The sequence below is a fragment of the Harpia harpyja genome, chromosome 7, assembly GCF_026419915.1.
Source record: "Harpia harpyja isolate bHarHar1 chromosome 7, bHarHar1 primary haplotype, whole genome shotgun sequence".
Lineage (NCBI taxonomy): Eukaryota > Metazoa > Chordata > Aves > Accipitriformes > Accipitridae > Harpia > Harpia harpyja.
Genome location: NC_068946.1, coordinates 6,588,981 through 6,600,918, shown reverse-complemented (window position 1 = coordinate 6,600,918; position 11,938 = coordinate 6,588,981). Strand labels below are relative to the sequence as shown.

Here is an 11,938-nt window from a genome sequence, read left to right as displayed (position 1 = left end):
CCCCGCCGCCTGGCCCCGCCCCCCGCCGGCGCGACGCGAAGGAGCGGAGATCACGGCGCCATGTCGGAGAAGGGAAAGCGGAGGCACCACGTGACCCGCCCCGCCCCGCCCCGGCCGGCCTTAAAGCGCCGCGGGATAGGGCCACCCGCGATGCGCAGCGCCTAGCACCGCCGGGAGGTGAGCGGGGACTCGGGGAAAGGGGGGGACGCGACGGGACACTGATCCCTGCCCCCGCCGCCTCGGGAGTCCTCGCGGCAGGCCGAGCCGCCATTCCGGGCTAGGCTGCCGCTGCGCCGCGGCCCGGTCTGCCCGCCGGCTGCTTCGGGCCGAGCCCTGCTCCCAGCGGGTTCAGCTGAGGTGAAGGAACGATCGGGCTGCGGCTTGATCCCTTGCCTGGCCCCGAGCCCGGCTGCGGCGCAGGGACGAACCCCCCCGCCGGCGCTGCTGGCACCGCTTCGCCCCCGGCAGCTTGCGGGGGCGCTGGGCTCCCCCCCCCCCCGGCTCTTTCCCACCGGCCTTTCCGTGGCTGCCCCATCAGCTGGCCCGCTGGCGAGGCGGTAGATCCAACCGCGGGCCCCTTGTCTGCCCCGTAGGGCTGTCAGCCCGATGCCATGGCCCAGGACAGCAAGGTCCTGGACAAGTCCCCGGCAGGCGCATACACCCCATGTGAAGTGTACGTCTGAGCAGCTGAGTGTAGCGTGGGTGGTAAAACTAAGCTTAGGAGGATGCAGACCTCCAGACTGCGTGTGTGGGTGCCAGCTCGGCCTGGAAGCAATAAAAATACCCTACAGCGAAGCAAATGGGCAACACCAGCATCAGGTAAATGCAACACACACGTCCGTGCTGATCAGCATCGGTGTGCTGGGCCACAGATGTTTGCTCTGAGCTCTGCAGCATGGTAGAGACGGAGAAGCGGGAGTGCTGCCCTAACGGAGTTGACGGGTGTTTAAGATTGTCTTATTTTGCAACAGGTTTTGTTGTTTAGAAAGTCTTTTTTCCTCTTTGCAATAACTGCAAGCTTCTGTCAGCAAATCTGTGATGTATCTGATGGTGAGGAAACTGCTCCAAATGCTGCCTGTAGACAAAATTTAAGTGGGGCCTTGCTCCTGTCTTTGTGGTTCTAGATTGCCAGTAACATAAAGACCTCTCCTCAACAGCAAGTCTCATCCTACAGAGACATTAATACACGAACCCTTCCCTTGTGATGGGTGTTAAATCTCAAGTGGGAAAACAGAGGTCCTTTGATTTGCCTACGGTGCTGTGGCGTGCTTGCTAGAAGTGAGATATCGGGAGTTGACTGCGCATGATTTTGTGCCGCTAGCTTGATCACCAGCATATGCTTTGGGCTAATTCTCCCAGATTAGTGCCACGTGGATGTCAGGCAAAGTCCTTTGAGAGAGCTTGGTCAGGGCTGTTACTGTGCACCCAGCTGCTTTTGCTTCACTTGTCAATAGGTCTGTGATGCTGATTTTTACTATGGCCTGCTATGTTGGTACACATGAGATTTAAGACTCCCAGTTCCTCTTGGCAGCAGAAGGCCTGCGCTTCTTCCTCATATCTCCTGCCAGCTGGAGAGGTCCCCAGGTGGTAAAAGTAGACTTTCTCCCAAAGGGTTTTGTTTGATTGGCAACTCAGTGTAAACAGTAGAAGATTAGTTCAAAGTCTTCTTGGATGACCTGAACCCACAGAGCTTATGATAAGGACAGAGTGCACGCTAGTTCAAGCAACCATTTCCTCCAAAACAGGCTCCAATATTACATAATGCTTGGACAGCTTGCTGCTTTCCAGTGCCAATTTTAAGTTTTGGCAGGCACATAAGCAAATAAGGTGGATCCAAATTTTATGGCAGCTCTTCTCTAATTATCTATAATCGCTACCTAATTTTAAAAGCATAGGGTGAAACACTTTGGGGAAGTAAGTGGAGTTAGGCATCCTAGACCCACTGACTTGCAGTGCTGTTTTCCTTTCTGTGAAGCCAAGCAAGCACAGCTGATCATGTTACAAGGCAGGGAGAAGGGGATGGCGTCTGCTGACCTTGTTTCCAAGCAGCCACAATTGGTGAAGGAAAGGAGTGTGAACAGCCTATCTGGTAAAGGAAAGAGCTGAGTGCGTGCAGTGGTATTGGCACAGGGGACAGCTGTCTGTGGAGATGGTGTGTCTTGTGGAAGAAGGCTAACGGTTAGAAATGCAACTGTCTGATGCCAGCAAAGACAAAATAAAGGACGGCATTAGTGGGGATGGTCTGATCAGAGGGGATTCTTCACTTTTTTTCTGACATAGGAATAGTTTGTGCATTCTTGTGTATCTGCCCCATTAGCACTTGCTCTCCTACCTACACTGTAAAGAAGCACTGCCATTTGGGAACAAACAGAATGGAAACTCTGAAGATGGATACAGTCCAAGAAGCAGCTGCTGTAGGGAAAAAAAAAAAAAAAAAGTCTGCTGGCATGTCCAGCCCGAGGCCATAAGATCAAAGAGGCCCTCACTTGATGCACATGGGTATCATGGCTTGCTAAGTTGTTGTCAGGGCAAAAGTGATGTTGGTCTGACTCGTTCGATAGCCAACTTTGACCCAGCAGGCACAGAAGAGCTGCATCAAAGTGGCATGAAGCCATCTGCTGTGCTATTTCTGTCAGCACTATCTAAACACACATTTTATTGTGTTTTCACCAGATCCCCCACTACAGCTTACAGCAAGGCTGGCAAGAGGGACTCCTTGATGATGATTAATGTTGGGTCTTGGCATAGGCTTCCTTTTCATCATCTGCTGCCCACCCCAGCAGTAACTGCTCCTTGCTGAGATCTGTGTCCTGTCTTGTACCCACCGTGCTCCTTCTGTTCCCCTCCTCCAGAGAGCTCACCATGGTCAATGAGACCCAGCATACCTGCAGTGCCAGTTCCAGCTCCAAGTCTGATGGTGGCAGCAGTAGTGGGAGTGAGAGCTCCAAGGACAGCTCACGCTGCTCCACCCCTGTCCTCGATGCTGACCGTCATGAGCGACTGCGGGAGAAGATGCGTCGACGGCAGGAGTCTGGAGACAAGTGGTTCTCCTTGGAGTTCTTCCCACCACGCACAGCCAATGCTGCTGTCAATCTCATCTCCAGGTGAGGGCTGCAGGGTGGGAGAGGGGAGAGATTAAGTGTCTTTGGTGGAGGGCTGGGAAATAGCTAATGAGGCAGGCTCTGCCCCATGCTCTGTCTCCCCTTCCAGGTGACGAAGCAGGTAATGGGGCTGTGCTTTCCTGCTGAGGAGGGTAATGGACACCAGGTAACTTGTCTTCCTTGGAAGCCCTGAAGAGTTAAGTGTCATGATGGGGTTACTGAGGGGACCAGACTGTTTCCCCTCTCCCATGCTCTGTGAAGATGGAGCAACTCCACTGTCATGCTCTGGGGCTTAAGCAGTGCTGGGCGACAATAGAGCAGAAAAGTACCTATTAAAAGCAGAGAATATTTATTGATGGACAGTGTGCCCAAGTCTCTGGAACAGAGACTCCCACTTATTTGCAGGAACATCCAGCCACTATGGTTTGTGCCTCTATTACTGAGCACTACAGTTTTAGCCTCTTGAGATAAGTGTCCCCAGAGCTAAAGGTTATCCTGGAGCCCAATGGGGAGCCCCAGGAGCCACCATGTACTCACTTGGGGGAGAAGAGGGACTTTCATAACTCTCTTTGTAACTGCTGTATGCCAGTGCCAGGTTTACTTTAAACAGAAGGGCCCGTTCCAACCCAGAGCAGAGGAGAGACAAGTTAGGGGAGCCTTTGTTTCTTCTGTTAGGCACACTTGGGAACACAACAGAGATCTGATCCATCTTTTGATATTTGTGGCCTCTACAGTTAAAGCTGGCAACAGGGAGTTGCAGCATAGTCTCCCATCTAAAAAGGAATGGGACTTGCATTGCTGTCTATCAGAAGACATATCACTCTCATAGAGCATGCTGGAAGGAAGTTTATTCTACGGAAAACATTTAAGTTGCCTCTTCTTCAAAAAGATTGTAAGCTCCTCCTCATACAGCCTTAAAGGATGGCTTTCCTTATTTATGTTGGCCACTTGCTAAACTCCTAGTTCAACACTTTTCTTGGTCTCTCCCACTGCTGTCATCCAAGCTCTGTCTGTCTGTTGCTGGCATTCCAGCAATGAGCAAGATATCCAAGGCAAAGGGAGGGGAGTTGGCTATGCAGTAGGCTAACACAGCTCTCAAATCCACAGGTTTGACCGCATGGGAGCAGGTGGTCCACTCTTCATTGATGTGACGTGGCACCCCGCAGGGGACCCAGGATCTGACAAGGAAACTTCTTCCATGATTATTGCCAACACTGCAGTCAACTACTGTGGCCTGGAGACCATCCTGCACATGACATGCTGCAATCAGACCAAGGATGACATCACAGGGCATCTGCAGAAGGCCAAGCGGCTCGGGTTGAAGAACATTATGGCATTGCGTGGAGGTGAATCCTTTTGTCCTATGATGCGTAATGCTGAGGTTGTATTGCTGTTGTGTTCAACTCCAGAGTAAAAATGGAGAAATAAAGATTTAGAGGCTCCTTCTGCTGTGGGAATTAAATGTTGAGACTGCATTTCTCTTGATCCCTTTGTTAGCATTCCCTCCAGCTCAAGGGTAGACAAAAGCAGTCCATGGGTAAAACTGCAAACTTGGAGGTTTCATCTTGTCTTCCTTTTGATAGCAGGAGGTTTTTAGAGCACTAGCAGATCTGAGCCCAGCAAATAGTTGGAGAGAGCTGTGCATTTGTTCTCTTTTCAGATCCTGTTGGTGAGGAATGGGAGGAAGAAGTAGATGGCTTCAACTATGCTGTTGACTTGGTTAAGCACATTCGCAATGAATTTGATGATTACTTTGACATCTGTGTGGCAGGTAAACGTCTTTCACTGCAGAGTATGGGATAGGGTCTGAGATAGGGAAATCAGCTCAGCAGTTCCTCCGTGGACCTGGGCTGTAAGCGACAGCACAATCAGATTGGCTACTTTCTAATTTCTAGCATGTTGTCCTGACCACCAGGATTTCACTTGTTTTTTCCCTTCCCCCTCCAAAGGCTACCCCACGGGTCATCCTGAAGCAGAGAGCTATGAGGCAGACCTGAGGTACCTGAAGGAGAAAGTCTTTGCTGGGGCAGACTTCATCATTACACAGCTTTTCTTCCGATCAGAAACCTTCCTCAAGTTCATGAAGGACTGTCAAGCCATTGGCATCACCTGCCCCATTATTCCTGGCATCTTCCCCATACAGGTGAAATCCAGTAATACTGGTTTGGGGAGGGAATAAGGATCCAGGATGTTAGGTGTTTGTGAGTCAGGACCTGAGGGAGGTCTCTAAATATCCTCCACAAAATTTCTGGGAAGTGAGAGTGCTAAACGTGTGATAAATCTGGAGATGGCTTGCCAAATTAAACTCCTAGTCCTGTAATAACAAGCCTAAAAGGTCTTCTGTGCCCATATGGCAAAAAGGGATATAAAAGACAGTGGTCTACCAGTCCTAAGGTGTTAGTCATCACTGGCAGCATGCTGGGCTCAGGCAAAGAAATGGGAAGAAATCACCTAAAGTGACGTGACCAGGACTGCGTTACCATCCTAGAGATGGGGCCTAGGAGTAGAATCCAGGAGCCCCAATTCTAAGTCTCCCTCCACAAAATCGAGATCAAGTACCTGTGTTAAGGGCCTTGGAAAAATGAAAATCCCCTGCATCCTCATCCAGGGTTACCACTCCCTGCGCCAGCTGGTGAAGCTCTCCAAGTTGGAAGTGCCTCAAGAAATCAAAGATGTGATTGAACCCATCAAGGACAATGATGCAGCTATCCGGAACTATGGGGTGGAGCAGGCAGCGTCCATGTGCCGGGAGCTGTTGGATAGTGGCGTGGTGCATGGGCTCCATTTTTACACTCTCAATCGGGAAGTGGCTACTACTGAAGTCCTTAAGCGCCTGGGCCTATGGACGGAGGACCCCAGGTGAGCGGAATATGCTGGCTTCTGTTAGTTCCTCTTTCACATCCATCCATCCCATCTACTGAAGGCTCAAGCAATGGATGGGTTAGCACCTCTCCTCTGCTGGTAGGTTTTTGGGGTTTTTTTTTAGCACCTTTCTGCATTTAGAAGTTTACCCTTCCTGCAGGTGTCTGACAAAAGCTGTGAGGAATAGAGGGGACAGATGAAGGAGGAATTTCTTTTAGTCAAATGGCTTTAAAGTAGCCTGTTCTGGAACTTTAAAAACCTGAACTCTTAGAGCTGCCACTTGGAAGAAACATGTTTTTTGAGGTCTGTCACAACACCTCTTACAGACTAGGTGCTATGTAAGCTCCTGCTGTGGATTTCTAGGGTTCTCTACAGCTGATAAAGGGCATGTGGACTTTTCTCTGAGTCCACAGGCTTCGGCATAGACAAGAGGAGCAAAGGAAAATGGATAGCTGTATTTTCTTCATGTTAAAAATAGCTTCACACACTGCTTTTCCCTTACTTCATCCAATTTCAGTTGTCAGTCCTGTACTTAACCATTTAATAGACATCTGCTGAGCATCCTGTGAGGGAACTGGGTGGGAGAAGATTTTCCATAAAGGAAGAAGAGTTTTCTGTCCTACTTCTTGACAAATAGTACTCTTCTCAGCCCCTGTTACTTGCTCTCCCCAGAGGCAAAGTTCTCCCAGGGAAGGGCTTCTGGCCTCTAGTGGAAAGTCTGCAGAGGAACTGTGTTAACATCTGCTCCTCCCATGCAGGCGGCCTCTGCCCTGGGCAGTCAGCGCTCACCCCAAGAGAAGAGTTGAAGATGTTCGGCCAATCTTCTGGGCCTCTAGGCCAAAGAGTTACATCTATCGAACTCAAGAATGGGATGATTTCCCCAATGGCCGATGGTAAGCTGTCAGCCTGCAGTGGCAGTGAGGTAGAAATGTGGTATGAAAGCCTGCTCCACAGTTGATGTCTGTCATTAGTGGGTGACCTGGGCACGCTTTGGGCTTGACAGAACAGGTGGCTTCTTAATAAAGTGGTCCCCAGTTGCTTGGATTTGAATGAAGTGAGGAGAACGGCACCAAGATGTTGAGGCTTTTGGTCTCTAGGTGGATTTTGTTGGATACTTCTCTTCCTGGGTGGCTGTCTTCCTGCATCACCAAATCAGCTCATCTTCCTCAGTGGCCTGTTAATCCTGTGTCTGGTCCCCTTACAGGGGTAACTCCTCCTCTCCAGCCTTTGGGGAACTGAAGGACTATTACCTCTTCTACCTGAAGAGCAAGTCTCCCCGGGAGGAGCTTCTGAAGATGTGGGGAGAAGAGCTGACTGGTGAGGAAAGCGTCTTTGAGGTGTTCACGTGTTATATCACCGGAGAACCCAACAAGAATGGGCACAAGGTGAGTGATGGCTCCGGAAGGGATGGTCAGTGTGCCACAGACAATAGTGCATATTTCCTCTTGCTCCTGGTCCCACATTGTTCTTCTAAACAAGAATTGGCACTTCCCTATCCAAAAGGACGTCCTGAGATAGCAGCTGAAGGAAATCCAACAGCCAGAGCTAGGGCTTAACATAAAAGGAAAGCTGCTACAGTATGACAGGACCAGTACTGATAGACTTCAGCAGTCATTCTTAAGAGTTGAGGATATCCTGCCCCTTGAACCAAACCTGGGAATTCTGTCCCGAAGTAGGTGTGTTTGAGACCAGTAGGGCACTTCTGACTTTGTTCAACATCTAGATGGTAACAAAAGGGTTGTTATATCCATTGTGAGCCATCCTTTCTCCTCATGGTAGGTTACGTGTATGCCTTGGAATGATGACCCTCTTGCCACTGAAACCAACCTTCTGAAGGAGCAGCTGGAGAAGGTTAACAGACGAGGAATCCTGACCATCAACTCCCAGCCAAACATCAATGGCAAACCATCCACAGACCCCATTGTAGGCTGGGGGCCCAGTGGGGGTTATGTCTTCCAAAAGGTACTGCACTACTCTGGGTTAGGCAGCAAAGAGTTATGACCCAGTTTAGTCTCTGTTAGGAAGGGAGGTCCTAGGCTTTCAGCCAGATAATCCTTCTGCCTGCTCCTTATCTTAATGCCTTCTTGCTAAGATGAGGCAAAGCTCCTTTGGTGTCTTAAGAGACAGACTGTGTCCTCTCTATGGCTTACTTCATAGCTGTTTTCCCCCACGTCAAGACATCTATAGAGTTTCTTGTTTTTACCCTCAGCAAGTAATTCTTGGTAATTTCTTTCTAGAGCAGGGCTATGAAGTTTTAGGTACAAACACCTGCCTGCCCACTGCATTTGATCCCATTCAGTGATGTGGGAAGCACCCAGGTTTTTCATAAGATAGGAATCAATGAAGTAGTATCTCTACCGTCCAGCTCCTTGTGGTAGTAACTGGGCATTTAAAAATTTCCCTATCTGTCCTTCTCTAAGGCAGAGTTCTCCATGAATTGCCCCCACCCCACAGCACTACCACTGTGCTGTTCAGACAGCTGCAAGGTTCCTTCTCTAGCCTGCAAGCAGCCTTATCTCCCATGCCTGCCTCCTACTGTCATGCATTTTCAGGCCCTATAGCCTTGCCACTAATGGCTGTGATGGCAATCTCCCATCAAGGTAAATGTGAAGCAAGTGGCTCATACTAGGAAACAAAGCAGCCTTGTTCAAAAGGGATCCAAACCCCTAAAGCCATGAGACCAGCAGATGGCAAATGCAGTTATGTTTTCAAAGGAAAAAAATTCCCCCGAGGTGAGGGGAAATCCGTCATCTCACACAATAGCCAGGAAATGAGAGGAGGGGAAGCCGTTGTTGGGAGCAGCCAAGCACGGAGCAAGTACAGAATTAGGTTGTATAAGCACACAGGGAGAATTGTGAACAGAAGATGAGGACAGGGAATGGTAGGGTGCTTGGGAGAGCCCAGCTGAGACCCCTGACTTCTGCACCCACCAGACTGGGCTGCCTTGGCAGGACACTGCTGTTCATAGGGTACCATGTAGAACAGAGGTCAAGCTCAAGGCATCTTCTAAGCACTCCGTCTGGCACAGACTGCTTCCCAGGCACAGCAGTTGTGGTTACACTCTCTGGAGCTTATTCCAGCCTGCCTCTTTATGTGGGTGAAAACCAGGAAGATTGTGGCTTTCCTGAGCTGCTTGTTCCTGGGCCGTTATCTCTGCTCTCCCCAGTTTCCTCCCCCCCCCCCCCCTCCCCCCCCCCCCAGCTCTCTTACTGATTTGCTCTGCCCTTTGCTCAAGCATCCTCTGTAGTACACCTTTCTGGGAATGGACATAAAAGTCTTAAGCTGCCTGGTTTCCAAGCAGCCCAGACTGTACAGCTGTTCTCTTGGTTGCCTGTATGTGTCCCAGCCCTACCATGAGTAAAGGCTCTTCTTATTTTCTTTGCCCTTCCCTATCCCTCCCTGTAGGCATACCTAGAGTTCTTCACCTCCAGTGAGATCGTCACAGCACTGCTCAAAGTGCTGAAGAAGTATGAATTGCGAGTGAACTACCACATTGTCAATGTCAAGGTAGGCTGTTGTTTACAGGAAACTTTCCTTTCACCACCTTGGGAAAGAGGCAAATATCAAAGATTCGGATATCACTATGAAGAAAGTGTGATGTGAAGGCTGATGAAGGGAAGGGAAAGTGAAGCAAGTCAGCTGTGATGTGTAGCAGCTGCCTGATCTCTTAACAAGGAGAGACTAAAGGCACTTGTTCCAACTCACTCAATCCCTCCTCCAGCAGCTGTTTCAGAAAGGTTTTTCCTTCCTTTGGCAGGGCCAGAATATCACCAATGCTCCAGATCTGCAACCCAATGCTGTCACCTGGGGCATCTTCCCAGGCAGAGAGATCATCCAGCCCACTGTAGTGGATCCTGTAAGCTTCCTCTCCTGGAAGGTGAGTCCTCCCTCCTGCTGGATACATTGCTGTGATGCCCTGGAAGTTCAAAGTGTCTGGTTTGTTTTTAGTCTGTGACACTTCTCACAATCGAGTACTGTTGTGATATTAGCTTGCAGAGGTCCAGATATTGCTCTTCCTGCTCCCTCAGTGTAAGGAGAACTTTGCTCCGGCAAGAGCTCTTCTCGGACACCAAGAGCCCAGTAACGGGAGGCTTAGCAGCTACCACTCTCACTGTACTGGGCCCCACAGTTCTGGGCAGTAGCTCTCCCTCCCCTCTTACACGCACAGGGGCAGTATTGAGCCATTTTATTGCAAACGTGTCTCTAGCTCTGGGCACTTCCCACTGACTGGAAAGCATGAGGCTCCTTGCAGTTTTTACTGAGAAGGCTGGCGAGGCATGTGTAACACTGGTTGTGGTAACTGAAGTAATGTGAAAATGTAGCTCTCTAACATGTGCATTACACCATTGCCAACACTTTTTTTTTCCTTGGCAGGATGAGGCCTTTGCACTGTGGATCGAGCAATGGGCCAAGCTCTATGAAGAGGAGTCACCATCTCGCATGATCATCCAGTACATCCATGACAACTACTACTTGGTCAACCTGGTTGACAATGACTTCCCACTTGAAAACTGCCTCTGGCAGGTTGTGGATGATACTTTTGAGCTGTTGAACTCTCAGACTCAGCAGTAAAAATTCCTCTTCAACTCCCTTACTTCCTCCTTCCGTCCATTGACTGCGGAGAGAGAAAAAGCAGCTCCTGTGCTGATGGTGGACCACACACTCCTAAATCCAGTGACTAGGCTAGCTCTCTGATCTGCCTCCACTACATGCTGTTCTATCCCCAACACAAAGGCTCCCTGATCACTTCTTGTTGAACAATAGCCAGAACTACCTGAATCTGTGAGCTGAGGCTCTAGACTGAGCTTGAAGGCCAGCTCTGCAGGATGAAGAGGTGCTAATCATGGCTATGTTGATTACAGTAACAGGAGAACTCTTGTGCATCAATGTGATAAAACTCAGTGGGATTCTGGTAACTTTCTCATGCCAGAAATGCTGCCTTGGGGGCAGAAACAAACACTCCTGTCAGCAGTGCCTATGCTATTTCAGCAGTTACCAACCTGGAAAAGAAGCTCAAGTGGCTTTTACGTTGCACTCCTAAGATGTATTTCTTCATAACTGATCATATCAGGCTCTTTTGCACTTACTCCAGAAGAAGGTTCAAATTTTCTCCCTAACTTTTCTCCTTTTATTGTATTTCCTGTTTTCTTTTTAATACAAATATGTGAATCTCACTTCTGGATGAGACTGAATAGGAATTGCACTATTTCTTAGATTAAATACAATATAATACACAAATACAACTTGTCTCTTGTACTAGGCCATACTCTTGTAAGTAGCAAAGACTCATGTTGTTTGCAAACTAATCAGCCTGGCACAAGGGAAAATTTTAAGAAAACCAATTGTTTATGAGGCAGTTCTGCCTTCCCTTTCAACACATGCCCTAAGTAAAGTACGGACAAAGCTTAAGAAAGCTTAAATCCTAGAATTTACCAAAAGCAACCAGCTACAACCTTTGGCTCAGTTCTGCAAGGTCACAGGAGTTGTGGTGGTTCTTTTCCAGTGGCTGTAGGGAAAGAGAGCCTATCTTTTCTGACCTAATGACTCTTAACAGCCTTAGGCCCCACAGAAATAAAGGGTTGGGGGAGCTACAGAGGCTGCTTTGTGTACTTAACAATCCTGCAAAGCTACCACAGGGTAGGAAAACAAGACCTTGGGGCAGTTCCCAGTGGAATTTTGAGATCCCTGCCACACTGTGCGCATCTCTTTCAAACAAGCAAGGAAGAAAAGCTTTTCCAGATTCTTCAGACCCTCTCATTACAGCTGTCTGAGACTGGGCTCATATATCCAGGGTAATTACAGGGCATCAATCACAGAAGCAAGTAATGGGAAGGTTGGGGGTCAGACACGCCTGTCTTGCCTCAGCAAAGCTTTTGGTGCTCAGCTGTTCCCAGCAGGTTTCTTCATCCCTAGCCCATTCAGCACAGAAAGGAAGCAGCAGGAAGCAGTCAAGAGGTTGGCCACCCACTGAAAGG

At 49.2% G+C, this 11,938-nt stretch overlaps 1 protein-coding gene across 4 annotated transcripts; it reads left to right on the top strand.

The window, feature by feature from the left end:
- Positions 1-65: 65 nt before the first annotated feature.
- MTHFR (methylenetetrahydrofolate reductase) lies at positions 66-11,206 on the top strand. 4 transcript variants are annotated; one of them, XM_052793770.1, is made up of 13 exons: positions 84-177; positions 594-819; positions 2,853-3,104; positions 4,209-4,447; positions 4,762-4,872; positions 5,051-5,244; positions 5,710-5,960; positions 6,722-6,856; positions 7,168-7,348; positions 7,743-7,925; positions 9,369-9,470; positions 9,721-9,840; positions 10,338-11,206. In XM_052793770.1, exons 2-13 carry the CDS (start codon positions 800-802, stop codon positions 10,533-10,535), a joined length of 1,986 nt encoding a protein of 661 aa, XP_052649730.1. In that variant the 5' UTR covers positions 84-177; positions 594-799; the 3' UTR covers positions 10,536-11,206. The 4 variants fall into 4 exon arrangements, with proteins under 4 accessions (XP_052649731.1, XP_052649730.1, XP_052649729.1 ...); XM_052793771.1 differs by lacking the exon at positions 594-819 and having other exon boundaries at positions 66-177; XM_052793769.1 differs by lacking the exon at positions 84-177 and having other exon boundaries at positions 209-819.
- Positions 11,207-11,938: the final 732 nt, after the last annotated feature.